Source organism: Cydia splendana, chromosome 15 (assembly GCF_910591565.1).
Source record: "Cydia splendana chromosome 15, ilCydSple1.2, whole genome shotgun sequence".
NCBI lineage: Eukaryota > Metazoa > Arthropoda > Insecta > Lepidoptera > Tortricidae > Cydia > Cydia splendana.
This window is the reverse complement of record NC_085974.1, coordinates 4,989,575-5,012,911: the sequence shown is the minus strand read 5'-3', so window position 1 is coordinate 5,012,911 and position 23,337 is coordinate 4,989,575. Positions and strand designations below refer to the sequence as shown.

General features: G+C 42.7%; 3 protein-coding genes and 1 long non-coding RNA gene across 5 annotated transcripts in view; 1 reads left to right on the top strand and 3 right to left on the bottom strand.

Annotated features, from left to right (window-relative positions):
• The window catches only part of LOC134797578 (uncharacterized), a 407,161-nt gene that overhangs the window by 304,941 nt on the left and 78,883 nt on the right, over positions 1 to 23,337 (top strand). The gene's annotated exons all lie outside the window — the stretch shown is intronic.
• LOC134797491 (inhibitor of growth protein 5) lies at positions 2,051 to 5,332 on the bottom strand. The gene is made up of 2 exons (XM_063769731.1): positions 3,464 to 5,332; positions 2,051 to 3,356 (listed from the first exon to the last, which is right to left on the bottom strand). Exon 1 carries the CDS (start codon positions 5,093 to 5,095, stop codon positions 4,271 to 4,273), a length of 825 nt encoding a protein of 274 aa, XP_063625801.1. The 5' UTR covers positions 5,096 to 5,332; the 3' UTR covers positions 2,051 to 3,356; positions 3,464 to 4,270.
• Positions 6,591 to 10,411, bottom strand: LOC134797544 (uncharacterized). The gene is made up of 2 exons (XM_063769828.1): positions 7,196 to 10,411; positions 6,591 to 7,071 (listed from the first exon to the last, which is right to left on the bottom strand). The coding sequence occupies exon 1, from the start codon at positions 10,093 to 10,095 to the stop codon at positions 8,980 to 8,982; it is 1,116 nt and encodes a 371-aa protein (XP_063625898.1). The 5' UTR covers positions 10,096 to 10,411; the 3' UTR covers positions 6,591 to 7,071; positions 7,196 to 8,979.
• LOC134797523 (actin-binding protein WASF3) overlaps positions 10,596 to 23,337 on the bottom strand; it is a 39,653-nt gene continuing 26,911 nt past the window's right edge. Inside the window, exons 2-12 of one of the 2 annotated variants that reach the window (XM_063769785.1) lie at positions 17,124 to 17,275; positions 16,287 to 16,438; positions 15,884 to 16,152; positions 15,444 to 15,530; positions 15,076 to 15,205; positions 14,499 to 14,630; positions 13,700 to 13,838; positions 13,188 to 13,312; positions 12,676 to 12,939; positions 11,050 to 12,158; positions 10,596 to 10,767 (exon numbers count right to left, since the gene is read on the bottom strand). In XM_063769785.1, coding sequence (XP_063625855.1) covers positions 10,744 to 10,767; positions 11,050 to 12,158; positions 12,676 to 12,939; positions 13,188 to 13,312; positions 13,700 to 13,838; positions 14,499 to 14,630; positions 15,076 to 15,205; positions 15,444 to 15,530; positions 15,884 to 16,152; positions 16,287 to 16,438; positions 17,124 to 17,245 — 2,553 coding nt within the window. In that variant the 5' untranslated portion in view covers positions 17,246 to 17,275 and the 3' untranslated portion in view covers positions 10,596 to 10,743. Of the gene's footprint in view, positions 10,768 to 11,049; positions 12,159 to 12,675; positions 12,940 to 13,187; positions 13,313 to 13,699; positions 13,839 to 14,498; positions 14,631 to 15,075; positions 15,206 to 15,443; positions 15,531 to 15,883; positions 16,153 to 16,286; positions 16,439 to 16,908; positions 17,078 to 17,123; positions 17,276 to 23,337 lie in introns of those variants that run through there. The other variant, XM_063769784.1, reaches the window with a different exon arrangement.

Below are 23,337 nucleotides of genomic sequence, written 5' to 3'. Positions count from 1 at the left end.
TTGTTTACCTACATAAATTAATTTTCATCACACTTGCTCGGTAAGCGTGCTATTTCACGCATGAGCAGCGGGAGCTAAAGTCCATTTTACTCCCACGGGAGTTAAAGCTTTTTTTTATGTCTCTAACTCATACGAATAAGTAGGTTCTAAGTAAAGTACTTGTTACAAAGTAATATATACCTTCTCTCAACGCACTAAGATCTTTAATGGTTTAAATAAATTTTACACACGGAGCTGATGCAAGCTCTGTCAATCACCTATCATCGCGCCTGATGCAATTTCTGAGTTCTTGCACGCGAATCAGGTTTTGACTCCCGCCCGTGCCGTGTTAGCGTCCGAATGGATAATTGCATGATAATTGTCAGCAAAAGCTGGGAAAGCTTCGTGGGATTCGTACACTTAAATTATGAACTTTTATTACCTGTATAAAAATGTGATAGACGGACTTAATTATCTAATATATTTAAACGAGCAATTCTTGTTTATTTATATATGTCGGGGATCTCGGACTCGGCTAGCTATCTAACTAGGTCTTATCTCTGGGAAAGCGCGCATTTTTTAGTTTTTATGTTTTCCGAGCAAAGCTCGGTCGGCCTCCCAGATATTAGGTAAAGTATTAGGTATGTCCGCTAGGACATTACCTTACCTGACCGCTATCTCTCGAGTTATTACACACATGTATCCTAGTGTCAATGTATTAACTAGACAGCCACAGTAATCATAATCATCCTCGATAGCGATCAGTGGATCTGATTACAGCGGATAAGATTATACATGGATTTCTGCATATTTTCCTGCCGGAAGCTGTTTGAGTGTAATATATGGTCTAACTCAAATCTTCTGTAAGATCAATACGGGTAAAAACAACGCAAACTAATTGTATTTGGGGTTGTTAGAATTGTCTCGATGAGTATTAGTTTGCCTAAGATGAGGGATAAACATATACCGGGTGAGCCATGTAACAGGAGCAATAAATTAAACTGTAGGCTGGTCTCCTCAAACTGACCAACAAATTGTTCAACGACTTTTAAAAATAACTTGATTTCATTTTAGTATACTCTAAAAGACGCAATGTATTGCAAATTTTGTTAAGTTAAGCCTGACATGCGACTTCGATTACGATGATAATAGCGTACATTGAAGATAATATTTAATTTGTATGAAAAATAGGAAATCTAAACTGTATAATTTTTAAAAGTTATTTTTATTTTAATAAAATTTTGATCGTTTGAGCCTTTGAGGAGTACAATATATGTTTTAATTATTTGCTCGTGTTACACCTGCTCATGCGGTATACGACACTATAGTAAGAAGTAAGAACAATGATACTTATTAAAATTTAACAACGGCGTATTTATGCAGTGATTTATTCATGATATAATGACAATAACAAAACAATTATTCACATTAGTTGTTATCATTTTTATTTCATGCTTTAGTTTATAAAACAATTAACTCTCTCTATATAACAAAACTTCCGTAAGGCACAGACATATTAAATATATTAAAAACGGGTCACTCACGTATTTTAAGTCGAAAAACGCTCGACATGTTTCACTCCGTACCGACCCAGATACGCGAGTGACCCGTTTTTTTTTATATATTTAATATCTCTCTATATACTTTAGCACACGGGGTGACCAGAGAGGATTGTATTGTTTTTTGATGAATGATTGTCATCTTGGCTAGGCCCCCAGGTGAGACTAACGTTAAATATAAAATATAAATATTATAATTTTTTTCAGGAAATAATACGGTCACGTTAAAAAACAGATTTGATACCCAGGAGTCACATTACCAATTGTAGAATCGCCATCAGATATATCGGCGGGGCCAAGGTGCTCAAAAAAATCTGAACACGCCTATTGTCAGGGCGCTAGAGTGCGCGTGTTCAAATATTTTTGAGCACCTCGGGATAGTGACTGTACAGTACAATGTAAATTATGATATTTTCGTCCTAACAACAATGTACAAGTCAAACCCAATACGGTTTTCGCACAATTAAAGGAATACATGAATGATTACATTATTAAATAAAAAAAGATGGAACTGTGATGTGATAACTTTAATTTCAATATTCAATGCAATGCATGATATTCTAATATAATTATAATAAGTATGAATCATAAAATATGGTGAATATTTAACAATGCATGATGGTCTATATTCTATATGAAATCTAGATAAATGCCTATATTAAATCACTTATCAATATTGACTCTAGAATAATACAAAATCTTTACTTGGTGACAGAAAAAGTAATACATCATCAGGGTTTCGGGTTTGATAATGAGGATGAGAACTATTGAGAACATATGTCAATATTGACAGAATTTGATTACCTATTATAATTATTTGGGCACCCGGGAGTATTTTTAAGCGCTGTCTACTTAAAAGTGGCTACAATAATTTACATGCTTTTTCATATTCCTCTGAGACTCTGGTTTCAAGTTAAAATTTTGATTTTGTATCATTTTTTGTGTCACCCTGTAATAGTAATATATTATAATTATAACTCACATAATTCAGTCATAAACTTAAGTTAGTCACCATAGTGATATTTATTGCTCTATAAGATTCCTTATAATTTAACTCTACACAAGTAGTCATGACTTAATTCCCAGTAAATGTGAGAATTAGAGTAATAAACTATCAAAGCAACCAAATTATTCTAGTCTACGGCAATTCATTTGAAAACATTATTATAACTTACATATGTAACAATTATTTATATGTAACCTATCGACTTTCCTCTTTGGATTTAAATCCACTTAAACAACTAATCTTGTTGATCCAGTTGACCCACCAAATAAGCAACAAGTCAACAGTTATTTCGAATATTTTGTACTGTTGTTCCAATTTATGTGGGACAGTTTTTTACTGCAAAAATAATTACAACCAATATGTGTTATAATCACTACACATTATAAAACAAAGTCCCCTGCCGCGTCTGTCTGTTTGTATGTTTGCGATAAACTCAAAAACTACTGACCGGATTTTCATGCGGTTTTCACTATCAATAGAGTGATTCTTGAAGATTTAGGTGTATAATTTGTTAACCCGTGCGAAGCCGGGGCGGGTCGCTAGTTTATAATAATCGGTTTTGTAATGTGACAGATTGATTATTAGGGACCCAAATAAAAATAAGGTGCTATAGAACCCAAAAAGTTGAAATTCATGATTCACATTAATAACCATGGCTTTGTATATGTTTATGTCCATATGTACCTTAAATTTAGTTTAAAATTTTCATTATTATTGGCTATTGCACTATGGACAATTGGACAACACTTGTCCCAGACTCCATTCAATCTCTATAAATTGTTTAATAAGATTTATTTGCGGCTCAAAAATGTCTTCTCTCTTTATATCTCATTATGCGTATTGTGTAATATAACATGAATAGCCAGAATAACTAGTGTCAAACATTGAGTATACTAAACTGCAAATTATCTTGAAATACAAGTAAATAGTTTGCTCAATACAAATGATAATCCCATTTACTTCACAAAACAGTAATATATGGGAAACATCTATTTTTCAAATAAAATGATGGAACCCGTATAGCCTTGCCAAACATATGGCAGCAAGTAAAAAATTAAACAAAGTTCAATCTTCCTAAAAATGGGTACCAGAGACTGAATTAATTTGTTAGTACATAATTGATATCTAATTTTACTCTTAAACATCTTCGAACTGTTATTAGCCTTCACATTGAATGTTGTGTAATATTACTACATAAGATAAGATATCTATTAATTATTATCTTTTAAGGTGTATTCGGGTATTACCGAATGTCGGATAATTCCGAAATTCAGATAAAAATCACCCTTAATTCCATCATAATAAAAGTCTCTTTCGGAATTATCCGACAGTTTTCGACATTCGGAATTACCCGAGTAAACCTTATCTGATTTTATTCAGCTTGTGTGTAAAAAAATACCCCACAAGAAAAGCATCATTAATTCATGTTAGTCTTGTATATAATCTTGTATATATTAAATGATTACAAGCTCATTTTCAAATAAGAAATAAAGACTAAATACAACAATTTATATCATGTCAAAATGGGCTTTCAAATTTTAAATTATATAAAACTAAATACAGTTACCACAATACTACTAGTTTTAACATCTTTTATATTACTATAAATTCATTTACTATCTAATTTTTCACACATAGTTTTTGGTAATAAAGACTGAAGTTACTTAACTTCTTTCTTTACCGGTACAGTCTTGTCAGTGGGCTTGACAGGAGGTTTCACCGCGGATCATTTTTTCTTGCGGTCCTGAGTACACTTAGGACAATACCACTTGCCTTTGGGCTTAATCTTAAGATCTACACAGGCAAAGTGGAACCACTCAATGGGACAGTCAGGGTTGTCACAACCTATCATTTCTCCATATGAAACTTGGTGGCAGAGGCAGTAAGTGGGCTCGTTAGGGTCGACTGGCATATCGAGGACGTCACTGGGATGAGCCATGCCAGCAACTGAGTCCAAATCTGCATTTTCTTCTTGTTCCTTGACAGCACTGGCTGTTGTAGTTGCACCTTTGCGTTGTGCCTTCTTTTTGGCTGCGGATCGGCCCGACGCGACCGCATCGTCCTCGCTGGAAGCTCCGACGCGCTTCTTCTTCCCAGTGGTAGCAGCTGCCTTCTCACTACCCTTATGCTTCTTCCTTCCTTTCTTAACGGTGGTGGTATTCGGCTCCTGGTCTGCGGCAGCTTGCTGCGCAGCTCGGGCGCTCATCACTTTCTCTTGAATTTCCGATTCGAAGCGAGCAAGGTCAGAGTCAAGGCGCCGTATGTGTTTGTCCACCAACTCGTAAGTCTGTATTGCGAGCTGCACTTTATCATCGCCGTATTCCTTGGCCTTGTTAAACAGGCCCTGTATGGTATTAACCTTGTCTTTTTTCATTTCCTCGTCCATTTTCGGAATATTGGGCAATAGTTCGTCTGCCATAAGATCAATTGTCCTCATTAACCCGTGTGCCCTATCATCGAGGTCTCGCATTAACTTGAAATTTCTCTGTAATTCTATCGGCAGATGTTGAAGACTGTCCAGATAGTGCTCTAAATAAAGTGCTGAAGTCATTTTGCTAAATTTCGTAACGACTCCTGGGTAACGATAAATTTCGGTTCCAGATTTTGAAAAGCTTTACTGGTAGCTCACTTAATTAGCACCTTATATTTAGGTCAATTATGTTATAACTTATAACAAATATTTTTCACATAGAACTAAACTGAAACTTGTCAAAAACACTGCACTGAAAATTATCGGCATTTGTAGCAAGTAGCAAAATTACAAACTTTTTCAGAATGAAAGGAATGCAACAAAATGTCATGACTAGTCTATGGTAGCTTCACTTTCGCCTGTTTTCATACTGGCAATGTCCTACCTTTTTGTTTTGTATTTCTCATACCATTATTTTGTGTAACGTTTAAGACTATATAAATTTAAGGAATCAACACAGCTTACAACAATAACACGAAAGTAAACAATAAGATTTGGAAAATTAATTTATGAGTATATTTTACAGTAATTATAGCACTGGCAACATTTATTGCAGGTCATAAACAAACCTATTTCCGATAATATGAGCGCGAAACTGAATGCTATTTATTGGTTACGCGTTCAGCATCACACTTCGCTATTACGATTGGACACGTAAAAAGAACACGTCTACACGTTGTACATTTATAGTGGGTGTAAGTGCGCCTGATAGAAGTACTGGACTAGACGAATAAAACATTCGTTCATGATGGTACACATACTGAACATCATACCATCACATTTTTATCGGACAAGGTATGTGTCATGTCCCACCTTTACCTCGGAAACTAGGTTTAGGTTTGAGATCATTTTACTACTACACTAATTATGATAAAATGAGGTGTCAATGGAGTCCCTTAGAGGTCGTCCAGAAACCATGTGATCGTTTAGAGGGGGGGTGGGGCCGGTGGGAGTAAGTAAAATATTACGAATGATCACGATGAGGGGGGGATAGAGATTTCACGTGATTTTTTTTTTTCAAAGTGGTAAAGCCAAACACAACTATGTTACTCAAAAATTTAATCAGATTAAATAATCCGATCTATTTTATATGCGTATTTACCCAATAAAAAACATTCATCGTCCCAACTTTAAAACATTGATAATAAAAGCTTGCATTGGCGCCATGGCCTTGATTGCTTAGCCTCTAGGTTATCTGCATCATAATCAGGATCACGTGATCTCGTGGCAGGTGGGTTGCGTTAAAATCCAAATATCACCAAGGTCCCCCGTGTGGTGATTTGGGGAGGGTCAAAAATAGGCCAAATATGATCCCATGATTTCTGGACGACCCCTTAAGGGGCATAAGACATGACATTCTCATCCCGATTCTACAGCTCGAACCGCTTGTGCCTAAGATACCAAGTGAACGAAAAAGTGTCTCCAAACAGAAACAACAAGAAACATCTCAGTATGTTTCTACAATTTTATTATTGCTCTTCATACTTTATATTATATTTCTTTACTTTGCAGGCATGTTTAAAGATAATCCAGGTAAATTTTAAATGAGATGTGAGATGGAATAAAACTCAAATGCTATTAATTTAATTTAAATCATATTAGCAAATAAACAATTTATAAAATATTTTCTTATTAGACATAATGACATTGTTTCAGCTTTAGCTTAAAATTATAAACATTTAAGAAAAAATGCTAATAAATAATCAGCGCTTGCCAGTATTTGGCAAAATAAGGAGGCGTTTACATAATCTACATAATATAAAACATGCTTTATTTATTTTCTTACTACTATACTTTACATGGCTTAGCACTAATCGTGATCATACATACAGAACACTAATCTATTCTACAGAGCATTGCTCGTACCCCGTAAATAACGCAACGAGAGATAATAAAAAAATGGCTTGATAAAAAGCCTAAAGATTTGGAAACATTTATTACATTCATAAGAACCTAAGCTGCTCCGATTTCATAAAACCGCCCTTCACAAGGACATTTGTCCATGTGGAATGTTGGAAAGAATTTAGGTGCTTTCTAGTTTCTAGAGTCGAAATTAGCTTAGGGTGGTATTCCATCTGTCCAATATAGAGGTCCAATGTCATTGCGTCGCACTCTCTCCATTAAGCAAAATTTGAGACAAAATACAAATTGGACCAAGAAATTGGAGAGGTGGAATACCACCCTTACATCCAATGTTGCGAGAAGAAACATAAATAGGTACTAGCATATTAAAAATGGAAAAGATGTCTATCTAGTAACACTACCTTCATTACTTAGAAAAAATTTGGTACACATTCGTTGCTCTTTTTATTAATATTAAGATTATAAAATATTTGTATAGAGAGAACGCTGAGCAACAAAACACTTGGAATGCATATACTCATTACTCATTCTCACAGTATTGATCAGAGAAAGTAATTCTGTTACAAGGAGCTGTTATTATAAAGTTTGCCCATTGACATATTTCAATGCATTTTTACAAAGAATTACAATACAATTAATAGTAAGTATTTACAATACAAATAAATGAGAATATTTTCCGCCTATTATAAAATAAAAAGCAGGAATAATACGACGTCGCCCCGCCCTCAGGGTCCTACCACATTCAAATGTGTCACACACTACTAATATTTTTGGTGTAACTCGTTGGTACTTTCACTAAATGAATACAAAATTCATTATAAAATGGAAGTTACTGATTTCATGTTGATCAAAATATACAATTGATATAATTGGCACTACATATACAGGTCACATATTATATGAAAATACAAAATCGTACATATTTTACTTTAAAAATGGAATCTTATATGTATACCTACCTACCTATCTGTTAAGAAAATAATCGGATGAAAGTAAAAATATGGATCATAAAAGCTGATCAGGAAATACTGAGTAAGAGATATATCTTGTGATTACATAGATTTTAAATATTCATATCGACTAGCAACTTCGTATTAGTTAAAAATAAACTTTAAGTTTCGATAAAGCTTGCGTCTCATAAGTAAATTAAAAATCTAATCTCAAAACGTAATTTCACAACCGCTAATAAAAACAGATAGAGGTCCAAGTGAAATGTTACAATGTTTTCAACAAGCAAAGCACCATTATATTTAGATTGTGCTGAGGTGGGTAAAGTTTGCTTTCCGTAAAAACAGTTACAGTACTATGATATCACTATTTATATCATAATTGACTCATAATAAGTCGAGGTTCTATTTGTCCTCTTTGCATCGGATGCAGCAACGGGAAAAAGCTCCAATCTGCAAAATATTTTAGCAAGACATTTGAGTTCATCTAAATATCCTAGAAAAATGTGAAATTCTTGTATGAAATGGATTCTTTTTACATAACAACCCCTAAAAGGTCATTACTCATGACTCCTGCACATTTTTCTATCGGTATTAAGAAAAATAAGAACTCCATTTGTAATGGCGAAATTAAGGTAACAAATTTTAAAATCTCATTACAAACTCAGCCCGCCACCACATTGTAAAAGGTAAGAGTATATAATAGTTATTTTTAATACTAATACACTAGCTACATTCGTCAGTACTATAATTTTTATATTCTGTATGTATACATATATGTAAGTATTCTATAAATATTTGGTTTACAATGAAATAAATATTGAATTGCCCCTAATTTATTCAGCTCCAATTTCTACGAGAACATTCATAAGACTAGCCGATAAATCGTCGCCCCGTACGAGAATAATATCAATCGATACTGATCCGATACACAATATAGAGTAAATAATTTATATAATACGCGTTTACACACCCACGCATCGCACCAAGGAACCTCACTCTACGGGCTCGCACCTCCACTATCACAAATATCATGCACGGAATAGGGCAGCACTACAGTCAACACTAATAATAAAACCGCGTCGACGCCGCGGGAGCCTGGCCGCTGTGAACGCCGGCCGACTAGGGCCGGTCGGCGTCCGAGCGGGTGTAATGCTACACGAGCGTCTCGTACTTGTCGAGCACGTGCGCCTGGTTGTTGTCGTCGCCGTGCGAGCGGGAGCGCGGACGCGGCGGCTGCTCGGCGGCGGCGGCGGCGGCGGCGGCGGCGCCGGCACTCTTGGCGCGCGTCTTCTTGTCGTGGCCGCACGTGCACGCCACCGACGTCTGCCGCTTCAGCGTCTGCGCGCGCGCGCCGGCCCACTGCGGGTCGAGCGACTCGCTGCGGGCGTACATCTGCCGCTTGCGGCCCATGGTCGCGTGCGAGAAGCCGCCGTGCGCGTGCCCGCCGTCGGACGCGGGCCGCAGCGACTCGCTCCGCACGCAGACGTTGCCGCCGGCGCGACGGAACGAGTCCAGCACGCGCTCCTCGATCTCCTCTATGTCCTTCTTCTTCACGAGCCATATCTCCTCGGAGCCGCGCGTGAAGTAGCTCGACCCCTTGCTGATCTGGTACGACTTCTCTTTCGGCTTGGATTTGCAGGGCTTCGAGTTGTTGAGAGCGGCATCCTCGAACTTGTGCACGGCGCGGGCGACGTCGGCCTCGGGCGCGGGCGCGGGCGCGGGCGAGGCGACGTTGCGGAAGGCGGTGCCGTGGGACGGGAACTGGTCGGCGATCTTGACGCCGAGGCTCGGCGAGCGGATCGTCACGTCCACGGGCGACGGCATGGGTTTGAATTCCGGCTTTATAATCTTTTGGGGCTCGGTTTTCTTTATTGGTTCCGCGGGTTGGTCGCGAGGCCATTTTGGTAGCGGCGGGCTATTCTTCGATAAACTCTGCTGCCGCCCTAAAGTCGCACTTCCGAGTTCAAAGTGCACGTTATCCTTGAAGGGTGTGGCCGGAGGCGGGAGGTCCTCCTTGGGGTCCGAGCCGAGCCTCTCGGTGCGGCCGCGGCCTCGCACGGAGCCCGGGCGGGACAGGCGGCCGGGCGGCACGCTGGCATCCTCTGCAGCTTTCTCAAACTTCTTAATTTTGTCCCCGACACCGTTGGACTCCTCGTTGCCCGCGTCCCCGCCCCCGGCCACATCGCCATCGTTCGCGTCCTTTTTGACTTCGTTTTCTATATTAACCCCATTATCGACCAGCGAAAGTTTTTCAGTTTTTAACGGCATCGGCGATTCTTTAGCGACATAAGATTCCTTTATAATCGATTTCGGAGCGGGCGGATCGTCGTTCCTCTTTATTTTGAAAGTCGCAACGGGAGGAGAATTCTCTTTCTTAGGTGGAAGGATATTTTGCTTCGGTGGGGACGCGACTTCGGATTTCGTAGGGGACAGCACGTCGCTCCTCGGCGGAGGTACGACCTGTTTCTTAGGAGGCGACAGGATGCCCTTCCGCGGAGGCGAATCTGCACCGACCACGGACGGAGGAGCCTCCTTTACGACCGGCGACTCCGGCTTGATTTTGAAATTGTTGACAGGTTCTTTAGTTTTCTGAGCTTGAATGTCGCGGCTCAAGAATGAAGAGTTCTTCACATAGCTCTGGTCGTCCAGCGTAGACTTGGAGGAGTCGATAGAGGAGGTCCTCGGCGGGGGCTTGGCTTGGCGCGCGGTCTGCTCGAGCTTGAGCGCCTGCTCGCGGACAGTGCCGCCGTTGTTGGCGGTGTTGGTGCGCTCGGGCTTGATGATGATGGCGACGCTGACGCCGGCGGGTGCTGGGGCGGGCGCGGGCGCGGGCAGCTTGTGTTCGGGCTTCGCCGGGGCGGGGCACGGGTCGAGGGGCCGGTGCAGGCGCGGCTCGCGGCGTGGCGAAGCCCGGGGTCACGCGCGAGACTCGGTGGTCCACTGAAACAAGTTCTAAATTAGTCCCGGTCCAACTTTCGAGGTTATCGGAGACGCACGGAACCCTGGGAAACGTTGCGAAAGTTTAAAAGCCTTTATACAAGTAATACTGGATTCAAATTAATGAAATATTAAAGATCCAAACCTGCCAAAAGTACCATGATGATATTTCCTAAAACAAATTCGTAACAAAAAGTAAACGTGTCGTCGTTTTTAGAACTCTGCCAATTTAAAGTAAGAAATATGTTATTTAAGGTGAGGTGGTCACGTCGAGGAAGGATGTACCTGGTCGGAGTCGTCGGAGTCGGAGTCGGCGCCGGAGCTGGTGTCGCTGAGCTCGACGGCGACGCGCCGCGCGAGGATGGAGGCCACGTCGAGGAAGGGTGTACCTGGTCGGAGTCGTCGGAGTCGGAGTCGGCGCCGGAGCTGGTGTCGCTGAGCTCGACGGCGACGCGCCGCGCGAGGATGGAGGCCACGTCGAGGAAGGGTGTACCTGGTCGGAGTCGTCGGAGTCGGAGTCGGCGCCGGAGCTGGTGTCGCTGAGCTCGACGGCGACGCGCCGCGCGAGGATGGAGGCCACGTCGAGGAAGGGTGTACCTGGTCGGAGTCGTCGGAGTCGGAGTCGGCGCCGGAGCTGGTGTCGCTGAGCTCGACGGCGACGCGCCGCGCGAGGATGGAGGCCACGTCGAGGAAGGGTGTACCTGGTCGGAGTCGTCGGAGTCGGAGTCGGCGCCGGAGCTGGTGTCGCTGAGCTCGACGGCGACGCGCCGCGCGAGGATGGAGGCCACGTCGAGGAAGGGTGTACCTGGTCGGAGTCGTCGGAGTCGGAGTCGGCGCCGGAGCTGGTGTCGCTGAGCTCGACGGCGACGCGCCGCGCGAGGATGGAGGCCACGTCGAGGAAGGGTGTACCTGGTCGGAGTCGTCGGAGTCGGAGTCGGCGCCGGAGCTGGTGTCGCTGAGCTCGACGGCGACGCGCCGCGCGAGGATGGAGGCCACGTCGAGGAAGGGTGTACCTGGTCGGAGTCGTCGGAGTCGGAGTCGGCGCCGGAGCTGGTGTCGCTGAGCTCGACGGCGACGCGCCGCGCGAGGATGGAGGCCACGTCGAGGAAGGGTGTACCTGGTCGGAGTCGTCGGAGTCGGAGTCGGCGCCGGAGCTGGTGTCGCTGAGCTCGACGGCGACGCGCCGCGCGAGGATGGAGGCCACGTCGAGGAAGGGTGTACCTGGTCGGAGTCGTCGGAGTCGGAGTCGGCGCCGGAGCTGGTGTCGCTGAGCTCGACGGCGACGCGCCGCGCGAGGATGGAGGCCACGTCGAGGAAGGCGGGCGCTCCGCGCAGCGTGTCGTAGCGGCCCGTCGTCTCTTCGCCGCGCTTGTCCACTTTACGCAGTTTGATGCCTGTTACGACAGTTCAGGTCAGTCACTTGTTCATTTTAAGTTAAAGTAAAAAGAAAGAAACCGAGGAAACTGCATGATCGTTAAAACTAATATTATTACGGATTAAGCTAATAATCGTACAACGATTTTCTAAGAAACTTAGGTACGATTCGCTAGGATAGACGCGCGTTTAATTTTTGGTTACTTATTGTGTTTGCTTCTTCTCGAAATTATCATCTCGCTCGGATGTCTCGATGTAATATTCTTCGGATAATTCGAAATAGCGCCATGTGCGTATCACATCACATTGTATAAGGAGACAGCGACGGCCATAGAGTATTGTCGCGTTCCTCATCCTGACAAGGGTGTACCGTACAATTACGGCATCAACGGGGCACCAAAGTTTAAATGGTGTGTGCGGCGCGTCAGTTGAAGTATTTGACAGTCCAGGAGTTAACAAAAGTCGGCTCAAGTTTTATGAAAGAGCGTGTAAAAAGTGAACGTTTGTGAGATCGGGCAACACCGGTGTGGCACTGACCGTCCCGGATGGCCTTGAGCAGGTCGGAGCGCGGGTCCTCCTTGGGCTCGGCGGCGGGGCGCGCGGAGGAGGGCTTGAGCGCGGAGGCGCCGCGCAGCAGCGAGCCGGGCGACGGCGGCCGCGGCCGCGCCTCCGCCGGCCGCTCCTCCGGCGGCCGCTCCTCCGGCGGCGCCGGCGGCAGCGGCGCGGGCGGCGCCGGCGGCGGCGCCGGCGCCAGCGCCAGCGCGCCCAGTGGCGCGCCGCCTTCTTCTGAAGACATCATGCCTGGGAAACAAATTACAAAACATTCAAACAGGAAAGAGATGTACGAATTAAAAATAAACTATTTCTTTTCGAGAGACATGGTAAAAGACCAAAAAAATGATGACTGACACCCTACCTACATATATAGTACATGATTTAACGTAACTTTCATACACCTAAATCATGATGACGTTTGTTTGTCGTTCTGAATATGTGTCACGTTCCGACCTGCAACGTCGTTGGCATAACGTTATCGAATTGTAACTCACCGATGACGGCGTGCATGTGGTCGAGGTGCGCGTCGAGCGCGGTGCGGTGCGGCGGCGACGCGCCGTTCATCATGGGCGGCGACGCCGTGCCCTCCGGCGGCGGCGGCGGCGGGGGCAACGTCGATCTGCGGACAGAGATGAGACCGATTAGAAACGATAACATAAGTGCACCTTGCCATGAAAATAAATTTCGCGATCCCTTACCACCTGCTGATTGTGACTTTTCCTGCTATTTCTAAAGTCAAGTAATAAGTTGAAAAACGCTACATCCGAACCTAGGGATCACTATAGTAAGGGTAGGTTGCACCAAACTGTTTGTCATCGTTAAAGAGTTCGCTAAATTTTATTGTATGGAAAGTTTCATATTGAATCCCCGCGGCCCGTCGGGTGACGTCGATCAGTCTGTCAAGTGCGGATGGTGCAACTGTAACTAAATCAACCTTACCTTGAAAAGACATTGACATTCAGCCAGCATAGGAGCCATGACACTTAACACTAGAGTAGTGGCGCACCTGGTCGGCGTGTGGTTGTTGGGCGTGTCGGCGGGCGGCGCGGGCGGCGGCACGGAGGGCCGCGGGCGGCGCGGCGTGCCGGCGCCGCTGCCGCCGTAGATGGGCTCCACCGACCCGTACGGACTCTCGTCCACCATCACTGCAAACATCACCGATATATCAGGATCACGTAACTATAAGGGGACAAAGCGGACAAAATTCCACGGGCCCCTGGCCCGAGTGGCTCCAATTTGACCGAGAAACCGTGATCATTGGGGCCAAATTGAATTTGCCACGGAAACCAGTTGATATAGTTACGTCGCAGGTTCAGTTAATTGTGGCACAGCACTATTTAATATATTATTTTAATAAGCGACACGTGAAAACCGTCCAAACTATACCAGCGTGCAAAAAACACTTCCGAAGGAAACCGCCGCGCCCGGCTTCGATATGGCCTTCGATTCGAAAATCGAAATCGCATCGCCGCAAATTTTCCCCGCCGCTGGCGTTTGCGCCAACGCAATAACGTCTGTTCTCCTATTTGCCATAATAAGTAGGTTGTGTATGTAGAGCATAAAACAACCTATTTTAGCAGTACTGATAATTCCGCTACTCGATGCTTCGATATCGACTACGAAAATAATAGTCGTTTTAGTACTAAAACTGATGTATGGAGTGAGCACTCTATGTATTTTTTTCTCTATGGTCGCGCCAACTGCGACGACGGCAGACGGTTCATTCTCACACTGTAGTCGCCGTCCGTGACGCTCGTATTAGCTACAACATTTTATAACACACTGGAATCGAACGAAGGTCTTACCATGTCCGTTTCCTGTGAGCCTCGGTTGTCGGTTCTGATGGTTCTCGATCTCGATGGAGTTGGGTCGCGCCGCCTGAGACGACGGTGGGCGGTTCATGCCTACTCGGTAGCCGCCGTCCGTGACACTCGTAGCTACAACATTTAGAGCACGCTGACTTTTTCTTCATTATAATCATAATATGGATCATCATGAGAAAATTCAATTTTTCTACGAAATCGTCAAAAGATAGGTGAAAAATACGTAAAAGTTGCTTCAGTGCAAAATACAGAAAATAGAAGCTGCCACGTGCACGCAGTGCCACAGGTTTGATGGCATTAAGTGGACAAAATAATGCAGTTACACTTTTCTGAAGTGAGTGACCAAAATCTAATGATTTCGGTTGCGACACGCCTCGAATTGCGTGAGGTAATTTAATTACTGCCGAAACACGCTCAGAGTTGAATGAAACGAGCACCCGTATATCGCTTGGAAAAGCAGTTCTGCCAGTCGGTGCTCGATATATAGAAGTAAAACCGGACAAGCGCGAGTACCGTACCCTTTGGGTACGGAACCCTAACAAGTAGCAGGCATTCTCACCATAGACCGATTCTTGCCGGATGGACTGCTGTGAGAGCTGCGTTTGCAGCGGCGGCGGCTGTGGCTCGATGTTGTAGTGCCGCAGCTGCGCCGGTGCCATGATATGCTCGCCGCGTGTTACCGCTGCCGCCTACAAAATTCAATCCTAAATTAAAAATCGTCGGTCGGGTTTGGGCGGAGGAATTTAGATCCCTGGTACTCAGAGTTAATGGAGAAATCATCATTATAGATTCTACAGATGAACCCTTGAGCGTGAACAAAACAAGAACTCAACAACCGCACTGTCCTTTGGGACATATTTTTGGGACTTAGAATAATATAATAAACATCATAGTTTTAAATGTAATCAGAACAAGCATACAGCGTACCTTTTGTCTCTCCCGTGTGGAGTGTGGCGGCCTCACGCGCCGCGCGCCGCGCCCGTCGGCGCCGCCGCCGCTGCGGGGTTGCCGCACCTGAGCGGAAGCGTAGCGTTACAAACCTGCATAACTATCGTTCTTGTAATACATTTATATGTCAACATTTGTCAAGCTTTTCACTATACATCACGACATCTAACCTTATCCTTTGCAAAGGCTGTAAAATACAACACTAACTTTGGCGACGTTATTAATAGATATAAACTGTGCACAAGTACATATCTTGCGGAAGGAATTTATTACACTAACTGACGAATATCATTTTTCGTAAATAGCGAATGTAGCTAATCGTGTACATGCCTATGAAATAAGCCGTTAATTTTCATTTCATACTATGTGTACTCTTTTTGACCAGAAAACCCCAGACAAGACTAAGCTATGTATGTTACCTTCTTCCCGCGATCGTGCTGAATGCGCTCTGTATCCTGCAGCATTTCCCTTCTCCACAATTCGAAGAAGTAATCCGGGTCGGTGTAGAACTTCCTCGCGTCTCTCCCGTCGTCTCTGAACTCGTTGAGCCTCTCGAGCGGCGGCGGGCGATCGCAGCGCGCGTACGTCGCCAACATGGCCGTCGGCATCGAGTTGCGACTGAATAGTTGCTGTTGGAATGTCCGCGACGAGCGGAACGCCTTGCGCATTTGAATGTCTTGAAGAGACACTGGAATAAAGCAAGATAGTGGTTAAATTGGTGTGTACAAATTTTGAAAAATTACTTCTAGGGGAGTATCGAATTTAAATACAGATATTAGGTACCTAATGTCCCAATATCGTTGGTAAAAGATCATGTTGTACCTTCCTCAACCCCAGAGTCGAGCTGCGTGACCTTGATGGCGAGCCTGTCTATCCGCGCCTGCAGCACGTTGGTGCGCTCCGCGAGGTTGCTCGCCTCCCTGGTCAGCTCGCCGAACATGTCCTCCGCATGCTTCGATAGTGACGACAATTGCCTAGAAATAAAAAATAATGTAAGATTATAAGAAGCCTGACTAACCCCCTTATTCATAAACGCGCTACAAGCCTCAATTAGCTAATAATCGTTTGTCTTTATCTGTCATTTTGACTTGTGTTTTAAGAAAGAGATAAAGCCTAATTTAACTAAATCAGGCCCGTAAAGTTTTATGAACAAGGGGGTAAGCCTGTAAAGATTTAGGACGTTAAGGAGTACTGACTTCTCAAAGCAATTTTATTGGCTATGCCACAAGACTAAGAAAATCAGCTTGTCTGAAAGAGTTGTAAGTGCCAAATAATATAGGTATTGATGTAAAGTGTGCCATATGCCATATAGCATTGGGCGCCGCTTTCGCGCATCTAACTAGAATAAAAAATGTTGAGTTGAGGGGTTCATGCCATTGGTACTCTGGGGTTCCGAATTCACTGAAACCTAAGAAAGCCGCGTGGACGCACTCTGATGACGTACCTCACAGTATTGGCCAGTGTGCCGTTGGTGACGGCCTCTAGCTCGGACGGCACGTTGAGCCGCTCCGGCACAGTGCTGCGCGATACGTGGACCGGCTCCACGCATCGCTTCGGCAGCGGCATGGCTGCGGCGGACCTACCGGACTACCATCACTGCTGGGGTTCTGAATCCGCTGAAACCTAAGAAAGCCGCGTGGACGCACTCTGATGACGTACCTCACAGTATTGGCCAGTGTGCCGTTGGTGACGGCCTCTAGCTCGGACGGCACGTTGAGCCGCTCCGGCACGGTGCCGCGCGACACGTGGACCGGCTCCACGCATCGCTTCGGCAGCGGCATGGCTGCGGCGGACCTACCGGACTACCATCACTGCTGGGGTTCTGAATCCGCTGAAACCTAAGAAAGCCGCGTGGACGCACTCTGATGACGTACCTCACAGTATTGGCCAGTGTGCCGTTGGTGACGGCCTCTAGCTCGGACGGCACGTTGAGCCGCTCCGGCACGGTGCCGCGCGACACGTGGACCGGCTCCACGCATCGCTTCGGCAGCGGCATGGCTGCGGCGGACCTATCCGACTACCATCACTGGAAAGAACAATATGACAAGTTAGAGCTCTGTACTTTTTAACAATCATAGTTACGGGAAAGATATAATACTTATTCGTAACTGATAATAATTCCGATTTCCGAAAAGACATCGAAGATTTTGCTTAACTATTATTTTTCGCTAAACATGCAAAAGGGTGACCCCTTAATAAATAAGTCTCGATCCTCTAGCTACTCCGCTTGGTCCCTCATCGAGGTGACATCGTAATGAACATAAAACGAAACTATCATGAGTAATTCATATTAATTATTTTATATCGTATAATCAATTCGTAAAGTTAATTAAAATTTAATGTAACGTTACGTAAGTCACTCGCCTTACAAACGACCATAAAACAGCGCTACCGGAAAATTCCGGAGCAGGAGTTACACCCGGCTTTCCGTATTTTCACCGCTGTCCGCTGTTCCCGCCAATTACCCGCCATTTAGCCATCTTCCGGCTCGCGTGCCGAGACCGAAACAGAATATTTTATATTCGCCAGCTAACAAGATAATTTAATTTAGTTAGCAAGAAATATGTAAACATGAACCAAAACACGACTTAAGTACATTTTCCAAGCCCGCGACGTATAATGAAGTATGATGGTCTAAAAGAGAGATAATTATTAATTGGCCACTTAAGATTCCATTCCAAGATGATCTTAGCACAATTAACTGTAGCGGTCAAATGGCAAAGGCGCGGAGTAAAAACGTGAACTACACTGTGTGTCTTGAGTATCAGGTTGTATAGGTATACATAACTATTCAGTCCACCCTTTTAGTGGCCGAGTCTTCTTTGGGTGGTTTGCTACTCTTTTTAATCAATCTTGTTTATTTAAAATAGTATAAAAAGCGCTTAGGTTGGTATTCATTCTACCGGTCCAATGTACATTGCGTCTCACTCTCTCACCAAGCAAAATGTGAGATGCAAATACACATTGGACAAAGAAATTTGACAGGTGGAATACCACTCTGAATCATTTACGTTCTTCAGTTCTTAAATACATATATCAATCAATAGGTCTACAAAAGCTGACAGCTGAATTTTTATGAAAATATACACAAATAAGTAATAACCCCGAGCCAGCTCTCACAAAAGAACCGTCCTTTAATTACTACACTATCACTAACAAATCATCAGAAGGAATTAACGCTGTAATATAATTACCTTTTCATACACAAATAAAAAAGCTAATAACAACCTAGTTTTACAACGCGGATACTGCAGATAAATAACATTTTTGTACTAGAAATCACGGATGAATACTAAACTCATAAATCTCATAATCAATGCATCTCATTATATTACCGCAGCTATAAATATTATAACGATGACCTACTTTAGCAGCAGAGTATCCGCGGATCCAGCCAGATAACTAGTTGTTTATTTAATCAACGAACTCGCTAAGGCACTTACACTTTAAATAGGTTCGCAAATGCCGTATGACAACAGCTGGACAATGTCCCACTCAGTGAATTGACGGTTCGTAAACCTTATAGCGAAGATTTAAGATCGACAATTGAGTGTTGCTGTTAGTTAAGGTAGTATTACGCTACCGCTACTGCCGCTGAAGGACGTCTGAATGGAGAAAAATGTGACCGATTATGTTAATGAATAGAAAGTGTCTTCGGCGTTTATACATAAATGAATGGCAATTTGCATCGGTTATTTAATTTTAAAACTTACTTTTATTTTTATAACACGCCACATGTCGAAATTACGGAGAATAGTACATAAATAGTATAAAGTTAGGTACGAAGCAGAAATGAAAGGCATACGCAAGCAAGACACTAAATGTCAGTGTCATTCCGGCGTCCCAAATAGCAACAAACCAATTGATCGAGCGAGACAATGACACAATCAGCCAATATAAACAATAAGTTGCTTCGGGTTGAAACTTAGAACGAATTTGTCTAAGTAGTTATTTACATAAATGACTCATTCATTTGCTACCTTAGAAGATATTATGTCATTGTTAACACCAATGAATTATAAGGCTTACCTAATTACCTACTCTGTACCTACATACTTTAAGTCTATAAGTCCCGTGAAGCCGAGAAAGGAGAAAATTAACAAGAGCTTAGAAAAAAAAACTATAAGTATAATAGGTACTCTGTACTACAAAAGTGACGTTTTTCATACTGGATGTCAGTGATGACGTCATGGGTCGTCAGTAAAAGTACATTATTGTCGAGGCTCGGACGTAGCTACTTGCAGGCTGAGGATTCGTAATATTCGTATTAAACGGACGACCTTGGGAGTCCGTTTAATTGAATCCGAAGCCAGCAAGTAGCCTTCCAGCCGAGTCATATATAGTGCTTTTCTCAAAAATGGTGCGAGAAATATACATATTTTAGAAATATTTTACAGAAGCAACGTTCTTACGTATATATTTTCACAGAAAAAAGTAGAAACCAAAAATACGCCAACCTATTTGAGACAGCTAAATAGTCGCGGTACTAATCATCTGTTTGGCTGTTTAATGGGCCTGTGCCTTCATTTGATATGGCCATTTTAACTTTTAAAAAGTTTGGAACTCGACAAATAATGGAATTTGTATGCAACATTGCAGTCCCAAAATCGAGAGTGCAATGTTTTTAACTTTTTAATTTTTGACTGACCATAAACTACGCGCTTCGCGACCTATTTTTTAGACGTCAAAGTCGACTTTGCCGTCCATTTTTGAGAAAAAGTAATATTCAATGCAAGTGGACAAAGAACAGTTGGACATTATCATTAATAACGTGGACATTATGAACGATTTGGAAAATGCGTAGCAAATCGCATGGCGTGTATCTTTTAGCTGAAATGTTAGTATCCTATCATCTATCATCATTACCAGCGGTTAGCATTTGTGCTAGACTCCGATATTGCTGTGCATATTCATAAATTAGTACGTAAATAGCAATAGTTAATACCTTTGACAATGGTAGTATTCATTAGAGTTTCATCGACCTCGTTAGGCGATAAACTCTAGTTTGAATGCTAGAATAGAAAAGTATACCATGCATGCACCAAAGGAAACCTAGGAGCAAAAAAATGCTCTCCTGTTAGTTTTGTGAGGAATCTCTTGAAGGTTGACAAAACAAATAAAATAAGAAGTTTTATTTTCATTTTGGCGTGATTTTGAATCCACGACATACGCGGGACGCGGCGCGGCGGGAGGAAAGCCAATGCTCAATAAACAATCTTCACAGCGCCTAAAAATAGTCATTAAAACTGATTTTACATACCTCCAAGCTATTTCTCGCATTTTCGGAGTCACTCAAGGAAATACTAGTCATAATATAATTACTTATACATATACCTTTCAGGGAAATATTTTACGTACGACATTGACAAATTTGGTTGAGGCGTCGCACGGTACACCGGACACCTAAATTAGCCGCATTCGTCCCCTAATCGAATGATCCCACTCGTGTCAATGTGCCATTTACGTGTCAGAAGGTACTATGTATAAATACCTACGACTAAATAATATATACAGGATTTCCTTAATTCCGTATAGGGAAAAGTTTTGAAGCAAGATGTACCAATATTATTCACTGTTACTATAATATAATTTATTGCGCAACTAAGCAAATATGTGATAGGTACTCTACAAGACTAAAGGACTGGTTTAAGATTGTAATTAGATGAGATGAATTAAATGGTGTAAGGCTTTTTAATACTAAACACTATTAATACCACACACGGAGCCCGTTAATTAAGTAAACCTTAACATGGCGCTTGGAACAGCGACAAAGAAACAGGAACTCATTAAAAAAACCGGGCAAGTGCGAGTCGGACTCGCGCACGAAGGGTTCCGCACCATAATAAAAAAAAAAAACGGGAAAAAAATGCAAAAAAAAAAAACGGTCACCCATCCAAGTACTGACCACGCCCGACGTTGCTTAACTTTGGTCAAAAATCACGTTTGTTGTATAGGAGCCCCAACGGCAACAGAAATACATCATCTGTGAAAATTTCAACTGTCTATCACGGTTCGTGAGATACAGCCTGGTGACAGACGGACGGACGGACGGACGGACAGCAGAGTCTTAGTAATAGGGTCCCGTTTTACCCTTTGGGTACGGAACCCTAAAAAGAGTGCTGCTTGAAAATCCTCATTCATCTAAAAGATTTACCATATGCACGACCAGATTTTTTCATGTCAATACTTTATTACGTATCAATTAACGTGAAAGAACCGACCTTTACGAGTATTAAGAAATTAGAAACAGTAGTTGATGTGCATACCTACAAATAAAGATTACCGACATAAACAAAATAACTATCTACAATCTTTGCAATAACAAATCAGCAAATCACTAATCAGTAAGACATTTTAAAAGGTGGGTCTATTTTAAATCAGTGAGATTATTTAGAAAGTAAGATAATACATATCTAGAAGACCTGTAATATTCACCGCATATTACAGGTATATTATTAGGTAGGCATATTACACGTGCCTGAGTAAATCGCCTTTTTTTAACGTTGGGGAAATGCCTTTCAATCAATCAATCAATCAAAGCATTTATTTTCACGACCCTTTACGATGCCACCTGGCCTGGGGGAACCAAGAGCGATGACGGACTAACCAGTGGTAGGACTACCGTCTACAACCACCAACAAATGCCGACTCCGCTTTGTATATAGGAGCGCCGTAGGATCACTATCAGCATTCGACTGCGTACTGAGTAAATCGCCTTAGAAAAATCTCATAACAAAGTTATTTGACATTATGTACTTAAAAATCTTAAAATGCAATAGAGAACAAACGTTTCTAAAATTCACTCCGCCCTTGTCACTTTCTGGCTGCAAAAAATATAACCCAACGAGTGGCTGTCGCGTTAAATCATGAAGCCAAAATCGATAGAAATTTTATAGATTGAGTTGTCGATCAGCCAGATATTGACAGATTACTAGCATAACTAATGCACGGACTACACGCGACCGCATGTAATCCGCTAGCGCCTCAGCTCATGCACACTTTTTTATGGACCCGTCTAATGTTATTCGTCCCGACGTTTTCTCCGCACGCACGGTATGTTATTATGGATGGACCATATCGCTCTGATACGTCCCGAACTAGAGCGGTCCGTTGGTTAATACACTTTTTTGCACAACTGGCTCGTAGCATCGTGTTTACTGCCATATAAGTACATTGTTCTCCGGTGCAAGTGAATCGTCGATGAACATTATGAAGAAGGTATATAATTCCAAACCGACGGTCCAAATACGGCCTAAAAAGTCAAGACCTTAGAAGCGAAACTTTTCCGCTATCATCGAAATGGAAGAAATAAGGCACAAGGCAAATGCAACCGATCCAGACGAACAATACCATAGTATGCATATGTTAAGTCCTAACCTATCGTACCAAAAATGAAGATGGAATTTCCCTACAAAACTTTAACACCCATCTACTTTCGATGCCGAATCAAAATATAATGAAACATGCATTATGAAGCAAACATAACAGCCAACAAAGTAATTTTATTTACATGCGGTTAAGTTTGCGCGGGATAAGATAAGATAGGACCATAATATAAACAGACAGTGCAATATAACCAGAATCTTATATTGACATTTTTTATTTAGCATGAAGCTATATAATACAGTAAAATTATACATTTTGCGTTTGCGTCAAACCCGGTAGTTCTGATTTTTTGCAGACTTGTTTATGATGTTGGCCCAATGAATAATCCAAGTTTGTGACCTCGAGCGCCGAACACAACTTTGTCAAAAATCGAATAAACCGGATTTTTTTTTTAGATTTGGGCGATTATAACCCTAAAGTACTAGTTTTTGGTAACTTCCTACGTTTTTAAAGTAGACTAAATTTGTTACAATAAGACACTAGAATT